This window comes from Aspergillus luchuensis, chromosome 1 (genome assembly GCF_016861625.1).
Source record: "Aspergillus luchuensis IFO 4308 DNA, chromosome 1, nearly complete sequence".
NCBI classification, from domain to species: Eukaryota; Fungi; Ascomycota; class Eurotiomycetes; order Eurotiales; family Aspergillaceae; genus Aspergillus; species Aspergillus luchuensis.
The window spans coordinates 293569-312296 of NC_054849.1; the positions used below are offsets into that span (position 1 = coordinate 293569).

The following is an 18728-nucleotide window of genomic DNA, read 5'->3' on the forward strand; positions in this document are numbered from 1 at the left end:
TGCACAGTGCCCCTCGCAGGGCAATTTTCATCCCTTGAACCTCTCCAACAATGTGCTTGCCATTGTTCTCTCATTCTCTTCTCCTTATCTGCATTGTAATTATGCCATTTTAGCATCATCATGGTTCTTCCTACCGCACTGCAAGACTTCCTCACCACCGCTGCCTCCACCCCTAATCTCTCCTTCTACCTAAACGGCACCCCCATCGTCCTCGCCAACCCTAACCCCCACTGGACCCTCCTCGACTTCATCCGCTCCCAGCATGGCCTGAAGGGCACCAAGCTGGGCTGCGGCGAAGGTGGGTGCGGTGCTTGTACGGTCGTGCTGCAGACCCGCGACGGGCGCGCCCAGATTCGCCATCGCGCCGTGAACGCCTGTTTGTATCCGCTGATTGGAGGTACGTGTGTTGGTTTCATGGGTGCGACCGCATCTGACAGCCGCAGTGGCCGGAAAGCATGTCATCACTGTTGAAGGACTGGGGAACGTGGATCATCCCCATCCGCTTCAGGAAAGGCTGGGGAAGCTCCATGGGTCGCAGTAAGTTGACCGTGGTCGATGTATGAGCAATGCTGATAGGATAGATGTGGTTTCTGTACCCCGGGTATAGTCATGTCGCTATATGCGCTCGTGCGAAATGCATACGATCCCAAGACTGGACAATTCAATTTGACAGAGGATGATATCGAGATGAAGGGCCACCTGGATGGCAATCTGTGTCGGTGCACCGGATACAAGCCCATTTTGCAGGCAGCCAAGACGTTTGTCCAGGAGGATCTCCAGGCCCGGCTGGCTGTGTGCACGCGACCTTCAGACATGGAAACTCCGATTGAGTCTGAATCGGATACATCGCGGCCGCAGTCCTGTGGGCGCCCAGGCGGATGCTGTCGTGATACTCCTGGGTCGTCTTGCTCGTCTTCTTCGGATCGAGACAGCAGTCGCACCAGTATTTCGACCCCAGATACAGAGCCAGAGAAGGACCTGGCCAACAACACCGTACCACAATTTGACTTCAAGCCGTACATTCCGAACACCGAGCTCATTTACCCTCCGGCCCTGACCAAGGCCACTCCGCAGCTCGTCTGCTACACTGACGACCGCAAGGCCTGGCTGCGTCCGGTGACACTCGCCCAAACCTTGGACATTTTGGCCCGTTGCCCATCTGCCACCCTTGTCGGGGGTGCCAGCGAAGTCCAAGTCGACATCCGGTTCAAAGGCGCTGAGTTCGCCGTATCCGTCTTTATCGGCGACCTTGACGAGCTGTCATACATTAGGCCCGTCGAGAAAGACGGCACCATCACTGAACTCATCATCGGCGGCAATACGCCCCTCAGCGACATCGAAGCCGAATGCAACCGACTGACCCCAGACCTAGGGGACCGAGGCTCCGTCCTCTCAGCCACATCTAAAGTCCTGCGCTACTTTGCAGGACGCCAGATCCGCAACGCGGCTTCACTAGCCGGAAACATCGCCACGGCGTCGCCCATCTCGGACATGAACCCAGTGCTCCTAGCCATCAACGCCACCATCGTCGCGCGCACCTCAACCCAGGAAACCACTATCCCCATGGCCAACATGTTCCTAGGCTACCGCAAGACCGCCCTCCCCAAAGACAGCATCATCACCTCGATCCGCATTCCCCTCCCACCGCCGGGGACCCGCGAACTCACCAAGTCCTACAAACAAGCCAAGCGCAAAGACGACGATATCGCCATCGTGACCGCCGCCTTCCGCGTGCGCCTCGCCCCAGACAACACCGTGAGCGAAATCGCCCTTGCCTACGGTGGCATGGCTCCAACGACCCTCCTAGCCAAACAGGCCATGACCGTCCTACAGGGCAAGAAATGGGGCGTGCAAGCCGTTCTAGACAGCACGCTTGACGCCCTCCTCGAGGACTTCAACCTACCCTACTCTGTCCCTGGTGGAATGGCACACTACCGGCGCACCCTGGCCACATCTCTCTTCTTCCGCTTCTGGCACGAAGTCATCTCCGACTTCAACCTCACCTCCACAGCCGCCGACCCCTCCATCGCGACCGAAATTCACCGCAACATCTCTCACGGCACGCGCGACAACCACAACCCGCACGAACAACGCGTTGTCGGCAAACAACTTCCCCACCTATCCGGTCTGAAGCACGCCACCGGCGAAGCCGAATACGTCGATGACATGCCCCCGCAGCACCGGGAACTCTTCGGCGCGATGGTGTTATCGCAGCGCGCCCACGCCAAGCTCCTCTCCGTGGACTGGACGCCCGCGTTGCAGCCGGGCTTGGCCCTGGGGTACATAGACCATACCAGTATCCCGGCGGAGAAGAACATCTGGGGACCAGTGGTGAAGAACGAGCAGTTCTTCGCGGTGGATGAGGTGACGGCGCACGGGCAGCCGATTGGGCTGGTGTATGCGGAGACGGCGCTGCAGGCGCAGATGGCGGCGAGGGCAGTGAAGGTAGAATATGAAGATTTGGAGACGATACTTACCATTGATGAAGCGATTGAGAAGGGTAGCTACTGGCCTCATGGGAAGCAGTTGAGGAAAGGGGTAGCTGTGACGCCGGAGAAGATGAAGGATGTTTTTGACAAGTGTGACCGGGTCTTCGAGGGTGTTATCCGTATGGGTGGACAGGAGCACTTTTATCTGGAGACGAATGCTGCGGTCGTTATTCCTCATTCGGAGGATGGGAGTATGGAGGTCTGGTCGTCGACCCAGAATACGTATGTCCTTCCCTATACCCTATCACGGGATAATGCTAATCGCTGGATTAGGATGGAAACCCAAGAATACGTCAGCCAAGTGACTTCCGTCCCAGCGTCGCGCATCAACGCACGAGTGAAACGCATGGGCGGCGCCTTTGGCGGCAAGGAATCCCGCAGCGTGCAACTCGCCTGTCTACTAGCCATCGCAGCTAAGAAGACCAAGCGCCCGATGCGCGCTATGCTCAACCGCGACGAAGACATGATCACTTCTGGCCAGCGTCACCCCTTCCAATGCCGCTGGAAGGTAGGTGTCATGAACGATGGGAAACTTGTCGCCCTCGACGCAGATGTCTACAACAACGCGGGATTCTCTTTGGACATGAGCGGTGCCGTGATGGACCGGTGCTGCACCCACATCGAGAACTGCTATTACTTCCCGCATGCGCATATCCGCGGGTGGGTGTGCAAGACGAACACGCATAGTAATACTGCATTCCGTGGATTCGGTGGGCCACAGGCCATGTTCATTGCGGAGAGTTACATGTCTGCTGTTGCGGAGGGGTTGGGGATGGATATTGATGAGTTGCGGATGAAGAATTTGTATACTCAGGGGCAGAGAACGCCATTCCTGCAGGAGATCGACCAGGACTGGCACGTTCCTATGCTGCTGGAGCAGGTTAAGAAGGAGGCGCGGTACGCAGAGCGCAAGGCCGAGATAGCAGAGTTCAATAAACGCCACCGCTACAGAAAGCGAGGGATAGCCATGATCCCAACGAAATTCGGCATCTCCTTCGCGACTGCAGTCCATCTCAACCAAGCCGGCGCAAACGTCAAAATCTACACCGATGGCTCAGTACTTCTCAACCATGGTGGAACCGAGATGGGCCAGGGCCTGTATACGAAGATGGTGCAGGTCGCGGCGCAGGAACTGGGTGTTCCGGCGGAGAGCGTCTACACGCAGGACAGCTCGTCGTACCAGACAGCGAATGCGTCTCCGACTGCTGCCTCGTCGGGAAGTGATTTAAATGGAATGGCGGTTAAGGATGCGTGCGACCAGTTGAATGAGCGGCTGAAGCCGTATCGGGAGAAGTTCGGCAAGGATGCTGATATGGCGACGATGGCGCACGCGGCGTATCGCGATCGGGTCAATCTGGCGGCGAGTGGGTTTTGGAAGATGCCTAAGGTAGGGTATCAGTGGGGGACGTATGATGTGGAGAAGGTGAAGCCGATGTATTATTATTTTACGCAGGTATGTTTGCCTTCTTCTTTGGAAGTAATTGTGTTGGTGATGGTATGCTAATGGGTCACAGGGCGTTGCGTGCACCGAGGTCGAGCTTGATCTGCTTACGGGTGATCATACTGTGCTACGCACGGATATTAAGATGGACGTGGGAAGGTCCATTAACCCTGCTATTGACTATGGGCAGATTGAGGGTGCGTTTGTCCAGGGACAGGGACTGTTTACGATGGAGGAGACTCTCTGGACGCAGGGAGGGCAGCTAGCGACACGGGGACCGGGGACGTATAAGATTCCCGGGTTCAGTGATATCCCGCAGGAGTTCAATGTCAGTTTCCTGCAAGGTGTGTCGTGGAGTCATCTGCGCTCAATCCAGAGCAGCAAGGGTATTGGAGAGCCGCCGCTGTTCATGGGGTCGTCGGTGTTGTTTGCCTTGAGGGAGGCGTTGAAGAGTGCGAGAGCGGACTTCGGTGTGCAAGGGCCGTTGGTGCTGGATAGTCCGGCTACGGCGGAGAAGTTGAGGCTGGCGGTGGGAGATGACTTGGTGAAGAAGGCAGAGGTGAAGAGGAAGGAGGGAGAGAAGGGGTTCTTTGTTGCTGTTGCATGATGAGGTGTAGATCTGTCGAGATGTGCATCATACTAATTATAAACATTACATGGATAGTACTCTGTCTTCTCAATAATCACATCTGAAGAAGGCACTATTCCTATGGATATATAAGGGGAGGCGCTACTGCCACACCAGCCAGGCTTCCTCCATAGCGGCCTTCGCTCATGCCACACCCTCCGTCTACCTTAGAAGGCAATGTCTGTTCCCTTTAGGGTATAGCCTTTTTCATACTTTCCACCATCTCCATACAGTAGTTTACTTGCCTGAGGTGCTGAATTCATGCCTCAGGAACAAATCTAAAATAGCAGACGGTACTACCTGTTTGAAAGACCAAGCCTTATCTCAAATGAATGAGGCCTTACTTTATAAGGTAAGCGAAGGCCGGTGTGGAGAAAGCCTGGCTGGTGTGGCAGTAGCGTCTTTAAGGTATCAAGTTTAGACAGGTAGTCCCGAAAAATTTTCTCATCAATGGGTACTAACACGAAAATAGTACCAAGAGTTGTTGAATACGTTAACAAGTCTCAAGTCCACATCTTTGCATGCCCAATATAGAAATATGATATTGTATTCCAGTAGTAAAGTATACACGTCATTTCCACAAGTATCCTTATAGCCTCTAATGTCTGCCATCCCTTCAGCTAGAGCAAAACACTCGACTCTTATGCAGTACTCACAACCTCGCTACCTCTACCTCCATCTTTTCGCCCACTGTTTCCCAGTTTGCGTCCACCTGAATACCATTAGCACTGCCTCCTCCCAAGTTACGTACGTTTAGAAGCACTTACATCCGCAATATGATCATATCCTAACAACTTCGGCGCCAACCCCGGATCCCTCCACGCCAGCGCCTCCCCTTCGGGCGTAGGCACCATGCGCATCTTCCGATCGCGCTCCTCCTGCTCAGGCCCATCATGCAAATGATACAGATACTGCTGTGTATTTCCCCGCTCCACAACCATCTGCGTGCGCTGCTTGCGACATTTCTCGAATACGGCAAGAGCGTGACGCTTAGCAGCGATGAAGTCGGGTGAGGATTTTGAGACGTTAGGGCCCGATGGGAGACGGGACAGGCATTCGCCGAGGACGGCGCCATCCTCGAAGGCCATTCCTGCACTGTAACCAGATCAGTATTCTTGCCATTTTATTAGCTTGTTATCTGGAGGAAGTACCCAGAAGCAAGATAAGGCAGTGTAGCATGCACAGAGTCGCCTAGCATCACCCATGCCCCGGAAGGATGCGTCCAGTCGTAGTCGCCGAAGCGGATGCAGAGACGCCATTTGTGCACGGATTGGCAGAGCTTGAGGAGTTTTTGGATCCTGCAAATTAGTATCACCATCAATAGAATGTAGTGACAGAGTAATACCTCGGGTCCCATCCCTCAAACAACGCACACATCTCTTGCACATTACCCTCGACCGTCGAAGCCAGCGACTCCTCTGGGATGTCATCAGGCACAAGCAGCACCATATTGAACAGTTCCCCTTGTCGTAGGACATAATTCACTACCCTCATTAGCCCCCAACTCATCAATGAACAAAAGGCATACAAACCAGCATGTTTATCCGGCCCCAACCAATAATTAACCTGAGGATCCGTCACAAAGCCCCTCAACTCCGGATCCTTCAACATCTCCTCCGTGGACAACAACAACCGATATGCCAAATCCCCCGTCTTAATGGGTGGATCAGGCCTCTTCAACATAACCTCCGTCAACTTCCCAAACACTCCATCAGCACTAACAACCAAATCCCCTCTCCACGAGCGTCCATCACTCGCCACCGCCGTCGCCATGGCCCCATCCTCATCTGGAAGGATATCTACAACCCTAGCAGCGCAGGTAATCTTCGCTCCCAACTCCTCCGCCCTCTCCAACAAACAGCGCTGTAAATCCGCGCGATGGAAATCGCGATACCACGTGCCCGGGTACTGCTTCGCGGAGTCAACGAAACTCAAGCTGGAAATTATCTCTCCCTTCCAGTGTAGAAAGTTGCAAACGCGCGGGTGTGTCATGTGTGGTGTGAGAGCTGGTTCTAGACCCCAGTGTTTGAGCACTCTGGAGCTGTTCGGGAGGACTTGGATACCGGCGCCTACTTCGCGGATCTCGTGCGTCGCTTCGAGGACGTGTACGTCGTGTCCGGCGAGGAGGCACGAGATGGCGGTGCCGAGGCCGGCGAGACCGGCGCCGATGACGATGATCTTTCATTGTTAGCTTAGGCGGAGGAGTTAGATGGAATGCATGGGGGAGTGGGATGTACCTGCAACCGACAGTTGTCGGGGAGGGAGCGCTTCTCTTTGATGTGAATAGGGGGCGCCATGGTATCAATCCTGTATACAACAGTAAGTGGTGGACGTTCCAGTGGATACGTTCTACGCCATGATATAAAGCCAGTTCTAGCTCCAGCTGAGTGGTTTCTTCTGCCCCTAAAATGGGGGATAAGCATGTGCCTGACAAGAATGGGGGTCGGGCATGAGGGGATGCATCAATCTTATCATATCATTTGCGGGGAGAATAAGTACACCCTGCGGTCGGGGCAAACAGCTTCCAGCAATCGCCAGCAGATCCATCCCAGTATTACGTCCACTATGTCTCGAGTGAGTCGATCCCCTCAGGACATTTTTTAACGGAAGAACTAACAGCGCAGTTCTCCCTCCAAGGTCGAACCGCCCTCGTCACCGGCGGTGCCCGGGGCTGCGGCCTCGCCTTTGCGCGCGGTCTCGCCGAAGCAGGCGCCAACGTAGCCATCTTCGATCGGATACCTCCTGAGGAGGGATTTCTATCTATCGAAAAGGAGTATGGTGTGCGGACTGCATATTACGAGTATTCCTCCGATCCTCTGAGTTCTACGCCTCACACCACAGACCCTAACAGATTGCTGCAGAGTGGACGTATCCTCCCCCGAGTCCCTCGCCACCGGCTTTGGCGCCTTCCAAACAGACTTCAACAATGCACTAGACATCTGCGTCCCCTGCGCAGGTATCAATCGACACCAGACATTCCTTGAATTCAACTACGCCGACCACCAAGAGCTGCTGGGTGTGAATGTGCTAGGCCTATTCCATACGGCTCAGCTGGCGGCACGGCAGATGATTGCTAATGGCACAAAACACGGGAGTATCGTGCTGGTGGCGAGTATGGCGAGCCACGTGGCGGTACGGAGCCAGTTGTGCAGTGCGTATTGTGGGAGTAAGGGGGCGGTGAGGGCGATGTGTCCTGCTATTGCGAAGGAGTTGGCTGAATATGTATGTCCCTATTGGTTTGGTGGCGTTCATACAGGTGAGAGATGGCTGACGATGGTAGGGTATTCGGGTGAACTCGATCTCGCCGGGGTATGTGAGGACGGAGATGACTGCTGCTGTGAGTACCACTTTATTACTCCGGAATTGGGATTTTCTAATGGAAGTGATGACAGTTCCCCCATTTGATCGAAGAATGGAAATCAGCAGCGATGAACGGCCGCATCGCCGAGCCGGAGGACATCATGGGAGCGTGTGTGTTTCTGGCGAGCGATGCCAGTTCGTACATGACGGGGCAGGATGTGATTGTGGATGGGGGGGTGACTAAGTGGTAGCATTATCATAATTGCAGTTTAACAATTAGGCAATCAATACAGACTGATAATACATCCTATCACGCAATCAGTCATAATCATAATCAAAGCAATCTATCAAAAGGGTAGCTATCCCCGCATAAGCTACCACTGTATCCACGCCCAAAAGTGGGGTTATCAGCTTCAGTCGGCGATCGCTCCGAACCCCATCACCGACTAGCTACCAACTATAACAATACTCATCCAGAAGCAAGCATGAGCGTAGCATCACCATTTCAAACAAAATTATCGTCTCCAACAATGTCCCCAAGCGCCATCAACGAGGGCTTCCCCAGCCCATCCACCATACCCACCACAACAGTGGTGGTAGTAGGCGCTGGCCCTTCAGGCCTAATGCTAACGTACCTCCCCCACTCACCATCCCCACCAAAAGAATATACCCCCAACTAACCACTGTGCATGGGATAGAAACAACCTCATCCGCTACGGCACACCCGTGACTCTCCTCGACGACCGCCCGACAGCAACATCAACCGGCAAAGCCGACGGTCTGCAGCCGAAGACCATCGAGACGCTGAAACAGCTGAGGCTATCGGATGAGTTGCTCCGCAATGGAGCCAAGGTGTATGATATTTGTTTCTGGGTATCACTATCCCTATCCCTATCCTCCGCATAACCACCCCCAAGATATGAATAATACTAATGACAATAATAACTTAGGAGTCCACCACTCACTCCCCAACCCTCACCCGTACATCCCGCCAAACGCACTACCCCGATCACCTCGTCGGCGCATCAGACCCCTACATCCTCCTCGCGCACCAGGGCATGCTCGAGGACGTGCTTATCAAAGACATAGAAGAGCGGGGGGGATATGTCCAGCGAAACAGCCCATTCGTGTCTGTGTCGAAAACACAAGACGGGAGTGGAGAGCTAGAAGTGATCTACAACGACAATACAACAGACACGAAAAAGATCATTCGGACGAAATATCTTGTTGGATGTGATGGCGCGAGATCCAAGGTTCGGGACTTTATTCCCGGCGCGCAGTTGGAGGGGGAAATGAGTAATGCTTCTTGGGGGGTGTTGGATGGTATTCTTCTATTTCATTTGTCTCTAGCTTGGTGATTGGAAGTACTAATTGGTAACAGGAGTCATCGACACCGACTTCCCCGACCTATGGAGCAAGGTGGCTGTTCGCTCGCACACGGCGGGATCTATTCTCTGGATTCCTCGGGAGCGTGGTATGACGAGACTGTACGTTGAACTTAGTTCCACGGACGGGGAGAGGGTCGATAGAGCCAAGGCGACGCCAGAGTATGTCATAGCTAGGGCGCGAGAGGCGATGCAACCTTTCCGGTTGGAATGGAAGGAAATTGGTATCCCCCGCCCCATACTCCCATATCACCCTACCCTATGCCGAACGTCATGTTAACATGGTATAGAATGGTTCGGCAACTACGTCGTCGGCCAACGCGTCGCTCGGCGATTCAGCGACCCTGACAACCAGATCTTTATTGCAGGCGATGTACATCCCACCCCTCCCCTAACATCTACCTTTTCCCACCAATATACTAATAAAGGACCAGGCCGGCCACGTACACTCCGCCCTCGCAGCCCAAGGCGCCAACACCAGCATGCACGACAGCGTGAACCTAGCGTGGAAACTAAACCTCGTAGCCCGAAACCTCGCCCCGGCCTCCCTACTGAACACCTACTCCGATGAACGACGAAAGATCGCCAACGACCTGATTGCCTTCGATGCAGGGCACGTCGCGGCGTTCGAGAAAGGCGAGGCGGCGCTTGCTCGAAACTTCGAGGAGAATATCCGGTTTATTTCTGGCGTCGGGGCTGAGTATGATACTGGAGTTCTCACAAAGTCAGCTGATGGGAAAGCGAAAAGTGGAATTCAGGCAGGCACATTAACTCGTCCTGCGAAGGTGACGAGGTATATTGATGCGAATTTGGTGGATTTGCAACTTGATATCCCGATGATGGGCCAGTTTAAGGTGGTTTTGTTTGTGGGGGATGTGGTCGGTGGGAAGTGGTTTTTGGAGGGGTTCTGTGGGGGTGTTGGGCTTGATAGGATGGATTCTGTGGCAAGGGAGTCGTATAAGAAGTGTCCTCGGGGGGTTAGTGATGGGGACAAGTATTTCCCGTTGGAGAGGTATACAACTGTTTCGGAGGTGGTGACGTACGGGTTAGTGACGAGGAGCCAAAAGAGGGAGTTTGAGCTGGGGGATTTGCCCGAGTTGCTGCAGAAGAGTCGGTGGACGGTGTATTTGGATGATGTGGAAGGTGGAGAAGGGTGTACTGGGAAGTGGATGGGGGAGATGGAGAGGGATCAGGTCGGGGTGATGGTTGTCAGGCCGGATGGGTATGTTGGGGCAAAGGGGGTGTGGGGATGGAGTGAGGAAGAAGGATCGAGGGCGGCGCAGTGGGTTGGGGAGTATCTGGCTTTGGGCAAGTAGATTCATAGATGGGTGATTCAGACGCGTGTTGATATTCTACGTGTTATATTTGTCAAGTTACTAAGACAGACAATGGAAAGATGTAGAAATTGCATCAGCGACAAGGTCAGATCAATAGATGATATAATGAAGTAGAAAGCATTCTACGCTATTAAGTTCACATAGTAGTCTTGATAGGACCAGCCTTATATTAAGTATCTAGTCAATGTCACCACCACGACGTTCAGTATTCCGTCTGATGCACCATACATGCCAAACATCCATGCAAAAAGCACAAAACAAAGGAGAGTTCAATGAGTGACGAGGGTCAGATGCAGATGCAATGCAACATAAGCCATAAACCAGAATCAAACACAAACACAACAAGAAGGACACGCTATATCATCAGTCTGATACAATACATAATCCACCAAGCATATCACATAAGAAACATCGCGAAAATCCAAACAAATCACATAAAGTCATCAAATCAAACAGGGAACTTCACCCCGGTGCGATCCGTACACCTAGGCTGCGACAACACCCTAGGCAAGGCCCTGGCCTTAGGATCCTGGTTAAATCTCAAGCGATCACGCTTCAAATTAAAAAGCCTGACCATGCAACTCATCGCCTGCTCCTCGGATAACTGCATCGCCGGCAGTGCACTGACACTGCTGTTATTATCCAGCGGCAGATCCTTGATACACGCCGCGACCATCCAGCGCACCAACACCTCCACATCCCGAGCATTGCTCCAGCAAGGGAACATGGACAGGATCTGAATGGCGCGGGTGAACTCGCGATGGCTAGGCGCGCGCGGGTCCGTCAGGTACAACCGGGGACCCTTAATCTGCTGCTCATCCAGCTTGCGGTCCAGAAGACGGAGACATTCGCGTGGCGTCGGGTTGCGGAAGACAATCTCTTCCTGAAACAGGGCGGACAGGCGTGGCCGGTTGGCCAGCAACTGGTCCATTTCCTGGGCCGGTCCGGCCAGGATCACCACCATGGTGGAGGCATACTTGGGCAGCAGGTAGACTAGCTCGTCCACGGCCTGCGTGGTGTCGGTGTCGGCTAGTCGGTGGGCGTCTTCGATGAAGAGCACCTTGCCCTTGTTTTGGTCGAGTTGCGACCGCGACCGCACCGAGGTCGGGTGGACATTGGGTGCTAGTAGGTCGGCGACCGAGCATGGCACCAGGGCTCCGTCGCTGAGAGCGCCCATCTTATAGTACAGAGTGCCTAACTGGCGGGCGACGGTCTTTTTACCAGTGCCTATGGAAAAGGTTAGTTATTGGTATAGAAATTGACGGGACGGAAGGTATTACCTGGTGCACCCTTGAACACAAACGCAGCGGGCATGCGTGCGCCCGGATCCAGCCCCTGCAGCCAGGCGGCCTTCATCTCATTGTGATACCGCTTCAAGATGGAGATGATGTCGTCCGGCACGATGGAGTGGCGCAGCTCCTCACGGAAGACCAGCGCCGTCGTGCCGCCCACCAGCTCCGGGTTAAAGTCGCGTCCCTCGAGGAGACGTTCCACCGGCTGGGCGCTGGCGCCGGTGCGCGACCGACGCTCAAAGTGATAGATGGCCGCAGCGAGGAGATGCTCGACGGCGCGAGCATTGTCAAAGTCCTTGCGCATACGGGCATTGTCGAGGGTGTCCATGGCGGCCTGGAAGGCCTCCGGGGTGGCATCGAGATCCTGCTCGTCGAGTTTGCTCTGGAAGAGCTCCTCCATGTGCTCGCGCGTCAGCGCAGAGAAGCGCACCAGATGTGTCTCAAACCCGCGGGCTTTAGGACCCGCGCGATGCAGGAATTGGCTGATGCTGTCGTGCGTGCCGACCAGGATGGTGCAGTGATTGTCGCGCGGCGCTGCGAGGATGTCGACGACCGCGTCCGGCACGGTCGGGCGCTCCTGGCGATCGGTGTCGACGTCGACAACGAGCACATTGCCGATCGTCGACTCAACGGTCGCACGGAGTTGGTCTTCCGGCAGATCACAGAGAGCCGACAGCGGTTTGACACGGACTACACTCGTTAGCAGTTTTCCTATACTAGTCTTGTGTGGGTACTCACCTTCTCCGTTGTTCAACACTCCCAAGTCCACTAGAATCTGGGCGTACATCCGGATGGCCGTGCTCTTGCCAGTGCCTGGAGGCCCCGCAAAGATGCGATTGACCCGCAGCGGCAGACGACGCTGGTTGCGGATCTCGCGGTAGTAGTTCTCCTCGGTCGTGTCGAAAACTTCAGCCACCGAGGCCTTGACGGCGTCCTGACCGATCAGCTTCTGCATGGCTTCCCAGGCTTCGCTGGTCGACCGGGTCTCCGCCGGGCTAGGGCCGAGAACATCGTCCTTGGAAAAGAAGAAGTAGTCCACCTCGTCCATGCCGCTGTCCTGTTGGTCGGTCAAGCACTGGGCCTGACGCTGAGCAATGCTCTTGACCATCTCGCGCACGGCATGGGCGTTGGTGAACCCCTTAGCGGCACGCCCCCGGACCAGCCGGCGAGCTGCAGCCTGCATGTAGGTGCCCTCGAGACCCCCCTCGACCTGCATGCGACCGTTATATTCGGTGATGATGCGGCGGGCCAGCAGCTGCGTCAACTGCTGGCGGTCAAAGTCGTTGAATCGCAGCGAGCTGCAGATCCGTTGCTGGAGGGCGGGGTTCTCGCGCAAGAAGCTGTTCATCTCGTCGGCATCGCCAGTGAAGATGACAATAATGCGACCGATGTTGCGCTCCATCGCGTGCCGGATATCCTCGAGAGCCTGCTCGGTGGCCGGGGTCTGGGGCGCGTCCATCAGGGTGTGGGGGTGGTCGACGATGAGCACTCCGGCTGTTTGCACCGGAGCTTTGGCGTCCGTCATGTTGCGCAGTAGTTGCTGCACTCCGTCGGGACCCCGGCTGGCCAGATCGGCGCCAGTGGTCTCACAGACGGTATGGGAATCACAGATTCCCATGGCGTACAGCATCTTGGCGTAGATGCGGGCGACGGTGGTCTTGCCTGTGCCGGGATTCCCCAGGAAGGCGATGTTGTACCACTCGCTCTTCGGGTCGCGTCCATGGCGACGGCAAATCTGCACCCAGGTCTGGACGCCGTGCAGCTGGCGTTTGACGTTGTCATGGCCGACCAGACTGTCCAGCTCCTGGACCGCCTCTTCGCGGGCCGTCTCACGATTTTGACGGTCGCGCTCGGCCAGTTCCTCTGCTGTCGGTTGGGGAGGGACCGGAGTCCGAGGCAGACTCTCGGGCTGTCGTTGTGATTGTGTTTCGGGCTCTGATCGGGCAGGAGCCTGAATCTGTGTCTGGGATGATTGTGCCATGATGCGTGGCGAGGTCTGCGCCGGAGTCTGTGTCGACGCGGTAGATTGCTGCGGTCGCTTGGAGGACCACAGCGAGAAGGGGAAGAAGGGGAACCGCGATGTTGATGACGGCCGGGTCATCGAGCAGTCCATGTTGTTGCGAAACGGATAGACAAACAGTCGTGCAAGGAGAGGCCCGACAATCGGGAGCATGAAGGGATGGAAGATGAAAGACTTGGTCATTCACAGGGGAGTAAAGCAGCAGATGGTCATGAGGGGAATTGCAGTGTTGGAAAATCTCCTGGAGCCAGCGTCCTCATGGCCATATTTATCAGCCATGTCGGCTGGGCAGCAGAAATCCCCGAGAAGTGGAAGTGAAGCAGTCCGGCAGTCATGGAAGGGAAGTTCAGTCAGACACCATTCTTTCCGGACTGCCTATGACGGGGCGACAGGTAGTGTGTGGCCGGAAGCCAGCCATGGTTGGTCGTTTCCGGGTTTGGACGAAAAGTGAAGCCATTCACCGCCACTTGTGCAGCCCAACGGCCAGGCAAAGCATCCTGTCATCGGGGACGAGCTTGTTCGGGTGGAGCTGATCTGGGGGGAATGATGGCTGGTGTCCTGGAGAGACATGATCCAAGTGTCGCGAATCGACCTTGCTGAAACACGAAACATGAAACAACGAAGAAGCAGTATGGAGACCAGGGGACGCCCTGGCCAAGGGGCAGGAATCCATGTCGATGGGGGGATGCTATCGTGATGCGGTAGATTGACAGCCAGCAGGTCAAGCTGCAGGGCTGCAATGGAACCAGTCGAGATAGAGAATAGGGTAACTGCAGACTAGTTGCTGATCTGGCGCATTGGCAGCCTATCAGTTCCCCGGCCAACTCATCCACTGAGCCACTTTGAGCTGTCGCCTCGTCCGACTTTCGCAAATCAAGTCTTCCCTGCATTTCTGATTATTCCTCCGGCTTATACTTATGATGGGTCTCTCTCCGCCTGCGGGCCATCTTCGACCTTCGTGTTCTCCTCTTTTGCCTGGCTTTTTCTTGCTCCAGGCACCAAATAGACTAGATACAGCCTGTGGAATGCGGTGCGGAGTACATCTAACGTCATTCCTCCGGTCCTCTCCTGTGACTCACTCGAAGAGATGCTCCTCCTCGCTGCTGACCAACATGTGATGCGAGAATAAACCCTGAGTCTATCGCGGTTGCCGCTGCCTCAGGCTGTCGATAGAATGGAGGCGATGGACAACCAGATCAGGCCCAACTAGTCCAACTGGTCCAACCTCTCTGAGTGCGGCCTAATCGAGTGAACAGCTGGCTCGCCTTGTCATCTTCAATGGGATCAGCTCACTTGGAGCATCCACCTTGCTAAAAACAGACGACGCTATTCATAATCCATAATCCGGTTTTGCCTTGCGATCGCACCCGAGATACCCAAATCATACCTGAGGCATCAAGGCACTAAATCGGTGGTGTGCTCGACTTTGGACGTTCTGAGCAGTCGACGACGAGGCCTGTGGCTTCTGTCATATCGAACTAACATTGGCCTTCATCTCTCGATTCGAGGTTCAAATCTCGTCAGATTGCGAATTAAGTCCCCTTAGTGCAAATGCGCACGCGACACCGTAATCTCGACTCGATATCTCTCTCCCCACTCCGAGTCACCCTCACCACCCGCGGCTCACACAACCATCTTTTCACGGTCGCATCCACCAGCTGCATCATCTTCTCACTTCACAGTTGATGATATCCCATAACCGCCCAGTTAAAAGCATCCACAAACATCTGGTCATGAAAATGGAGGGGGAAACAGCGGCGGGGCTATGCCTGGGGCGGTGGGAATCATGATCCTTGCCAGGGGGCGGGGCAAATAATGAGGGATTCTCTTTATGTTATGCCATGACGACCCAGGGCAATTATGCTAATAAAAAGGAACTGCTTCGATTAAAAACTAATAAGCAGGAGTAGCATAGTATTCATTGTATAATGCGAGCAGGTCACTCCGTTGTAGCTGGATACCGCGTTCCCGATTATATATTTTAGAATGTTCCTGCTGTCCTTAACCAGTATGTAATTTAATCTCACCATCATTATGATCCTGCTTATTTTCGTAACATAGTAGTAAGTAGTAATCAGTAAGCGTTGACTAGTACTTAATTCGTTCCCCTTGAATAAACTCGTGCACGATCAAAGAGACGTGTTCATAACAATATACATTGACCAACCCACCATTATATACGCCTAACCTAACCTACCATATACCCTACAGAAATCAGTTACCTACATACACTACCTAGTAGCAGCATCATCTACTCTAAAACAGCAGACACCACCATCGACGCATACTTCTTCACCCCCGTCTTAGCCGGCCTTGCCTCAACATCCGCGACCTCGGCATAGAACCGACGAGGACCATCGAGATCAATCGTGCTCGCATCCACCCACCACCGTCCACGGTAGTAGCAGCGCGCCCCGATGTACAGCACCACGATCGCCACCACCGATACATAGTTGGCGAAGAAGCCCTTGGCCGTGGGGTTGCCGCCCAGTGGCCACAAACTAAGATAGAACTCGGCGATGATGAGCAGAATGCACCAGGTTAAACCCCAGATGGCGCCGTAGGGGTAGGTCCAGGACCGCCAGGGGAGGTCGTCGACGGAGCGGCCTTGGATCTTCCAGGCGTAGCGCATGCGGAGATGCGAGAGGCAGATGGTGCCCCATCCGAAGAGCGTGAAGAGGGAGGTCAGGTTCGAGAACCAGGTGAAGACCGTTGAACCCTTGTTGCTCACGTTGAGGTAGGCTAGGCCACCGCCGATGACGAGCGTGATGACGAGTCCGGCGACGGGGCGACCGGCTTTGTCAGCTTTGCCGAAGATCTAGGTTTGTAGGCAGAGGAGTTAGTTGAGGAGATCAGAAAAGACAAGTAGTTGATAAATTGGATAGTCAAGGGTTACAGGAAGACCAACCTTCGGCGCGAGCTTGAGATGCGTCAATCCCATCAGTGTTCGTGAGCCACCATATGCAGAAATACTTCCGGTGGACAGCACAGAGATGAAGATCACTGCGTTCATAATGTGTGCCAACGGAGCAAGACCTGCATTGCGATAGGCGATGACAAACGGCGATGCGTTGACGCCGCTACCGCCAAAAAGATTGGGGTCTTTCGGTGACACCGTGATGGTGATCATCAGCGATCCCAGGACGTAGAACAGCGACAGGCGCAACCAGATCGAGCTCACGGCGCGTGGCACCGCCTTGCGCGGATTGTCGGTCTCCGCTGCAACCAGCGCCGAATTCTCCGATCCGGACATGGCGAAGATACAGGTGGGCATGACAGACAGGAAGCCTTTGAATCCGTTGGTGAATGGCATTGAGTTCCAGTAACGGAAGCCGATCGGTCCTTCGTCGGGAGCGCCGCCGGCCGAAACCACTGTTAAACACGAGATGGGTATGCGTCAGTTGGAGGGCTAAGTGAGAAGAGAGAACATGCGCATGTGACTAACCGATGAGAGAAATAATGACCACAAAGATCCATCCGAACTTGATAGAGGAGGCGATGACCTCTACCTCTCCAAAAAACCGGACCGCAAAGACGTTTATGAAGATAATCACCACCCAGAAGATCGTAATCCAGGCCGCGATTGGCACCTTGTCCGTCCAAAAGTTAAGGACCGTGACGATACCCTATGCAGTTAGCACACAACTCCTAGCCACGTAGATACGGAGTCCTACCTGAAGTTCGTTTGCGATCGTGATAAAGTAAGAGAACCAATACGCCCAGCCCAGCGCAAAGGCCGCCGATCTGTCAATGAAGATCTCCGTCCATTGGGTGAATGCAGACGGCAGAGGATACATAACGGCCATCTCGCCGATCGAGTGGCTGACGGACCAAATCATCGTGCCACTCAGCAGGTAGCCAATGAATATGGCTGCCGGACCACCATTCGCCAGTGATTCACCACTTCCCAGCCATAACCCCATACCAATCGATGACCCCAGCGCAATCATGGTCAAATGCCGCGTAGACAGGCTCCGCTTGAGATCAGTTTCGGCACCATAGTCAACATCCACGGATGCCCAGCGCTCCATGGGCTCTCCTTTCTTCTCAGCATCCTGAGGACTCCGATTACTCGACGTTTCGTAGGCCGCCATGGTAGAGTGATCGGCCATCGTGAAGAAATGGTCGATACAATAGGGGGAAGAAGAATGACCAATATTAAAGATGATGAAGGAACAGGAATCAGCAAGCCTCGTCAACCTCAGCCGGGGGTACCGGGAAGATTATAACACCGCCACCACAGCTGTGCAACACAAGGCAAGAGCCTACGTCTCCCTCCCAATCACACTTGCATGTCGCAGCAACCGATATACTTGCCAGATAAGAGGCCTCTATCAGGCCATTAGTGGGCTTGGCGAGTATCAGGCGGAGATAAAGATAACACCCCTGTCCCAGTCGTATCGTGCGTGCCGCATACTTTTATTAGTATCTTGCACCGGACGAACTGACACAGGCGCAGAAACCTTCTGGAAGTATAGCTGACGCCATGAGCTTGGAGTAGTATCGCTGATAACCAAAGCCCCGGCTGCCAATCGTAGCGTTGAAACCGTGGGTCGTTATCAGAACCACACGGTCTGTGCCATCAGCTGATATGCATCCTCCAGATCCATCTGGACAATTAGGCGTGGCATGTTATCTTCGTCCTCGAGTTGCCGCAAATGAAACCTCTCGGAGTGCGCCTCATGGACTCTCCCAGTCGAAAGGGTTACATTATAGACTTCGAAAGGCTTGGGGCGGAGGGCACGATGTGTGGTACAGCCAATGCGGGCGAAGGCCCGAAACGGTCAGTTCCCCAATAGATGACCACCGCATGTCATAATCGCGTGGTTGGAGCAT

The 18728-nt window shown here is 54.5% G+C and overlaps 6 protein-coding genes across 6 annotated transcripts; 3 read left to right on the forward strand and 3 right to left on the reverse strand.

Moving 5' to 3' along the window:
• Nucleotides 1-120: 120 nt before the first annotated feature.
• On the forward strand, nucleotides 121-4537 carry AKAW2_10106S (uncharacterized protein; the record flags this gene model as incomplete). Its single annotated transcript, XM_041681455.1, has 5 exons — nucleotides 121-397; nucleotides 444-537; nucleotides 582-2711; nucleotides 2763-3942; nucleotides 4004-4537. The coding sequence occupies 5 exons, from the start codon at nucleotides 121-123 to the stop codon at nucleotides 4535-4537; spliced, it is 4215 nt and encodes a 1404-aa protein (XP_041536826.1).
• A 673-nt stretch (nucleotides 4538-5210) lies between these two features.
• On the reverse strand, nucleotides 5211-6855 carry AKAW2_10107A (uncharacterized protein; the record flags this gene model as incomplete). Its single annotated transcript, XM_041681566.1, has 6 exons — nucleotides 5211-5270; nucleotides 5326-5653; nucleotides 5710-5856; nucleotides 5904-6042; nucleotides 6091-6736; nucleotides 6796-6855. The coding sequence occupies 6 exons, from the start codon at nucleotides 6853-6855 to the stop codon at nucleotides 5211-5213; spliced, it is 1380 nt and encodes a 459-aa protein (XP_041536827.1).
• A 160-nt stretch (nucleotides 6856-7015) lies between these two features.
• Nucleotides 7016-8109, forward strand: AKAW2_10108S (uncharacterized protein; the record flags this gene model as incomplete). The annotated part of the gene is made up of 5 exons (XM_041681677.1): nucleotides 7016-7132; nucleotides 7183-7358; nucleotides 7420-7780; nucleotides 7839-7895; nucleotides 7951-8109. The coding sequence occupies 5 exons, from the start codon at nucleotides 7016-7018 to the stop codon at nucleotides 8107-8109; spliced, it is 870 nt and encodes a 289-aa protein (XP_041536828.1).
• Nucleotides 8110-8343: 234 nt separating this feature from the next.
• AKAW2_10109S (uncharacterized protein) lies at nucleotides 8344-10559 on the forward strand (the record flags this gene model as incomplete). Its single annotated transcript, XM_041681788.1, has 6 exons — nucleotides 8344-8489; nucleotides 8557-8731; nucleotides 8809-9181; nucleotides 9240-9467; nucleotides 9534-9616; nucleotides 9678-10559. The coding sequence occupies 6 exons, from the start codon at nucleotides 8344-8346 to the stop codon at nucleotides 10557-10559; spliced, it is 1887 nt and encodes a 628-aa protein (XP_041536829.1).
• A 469-nt stretch (nucleotides 10560-11028) lies between these two features.
• GbpA lies at nucleotides 11029-14075 on the reverse strand (the record flags this gene model as incomplete). The annotated part of the gene is made up of 3 exons (XM_041681900.1): nucleotides 11029-11807; nucleotides 11861-12562; nucleotides 12611-14075. 3 exons carry the CDS (start codon nucleotides 14073-14075, stop codon nucleotides 11029-11031), a joined length of 2946 nt encoding a protein of 981 aa, XP_041536830.1.
• A 2068-nt stretch (nucleotides 14076-16143) lies between these two features.
• AKAW2_10111A (putative amino acid transporter) lies at nucleotides 16144-18004 on the reverse strand (the record flags this gene model as incomplete). Its single annotated transcript, XM_041682011.1, has 4 exons — nucleotides 16144-16710; nucleotides 16801-17264; nucleotides 17338-17518; nucleotides 17567-18004. 4 exons carry the CDS (start codon nucleotides 18002-18004, stop codon nucleotides 16144-16146), a joined length of 1650 nt encoding a protein of 549 aa, XP_041536831.1.
• Between the last annotated feature and the right edge of the window lie 724 nt (nucleotides 18005-18728).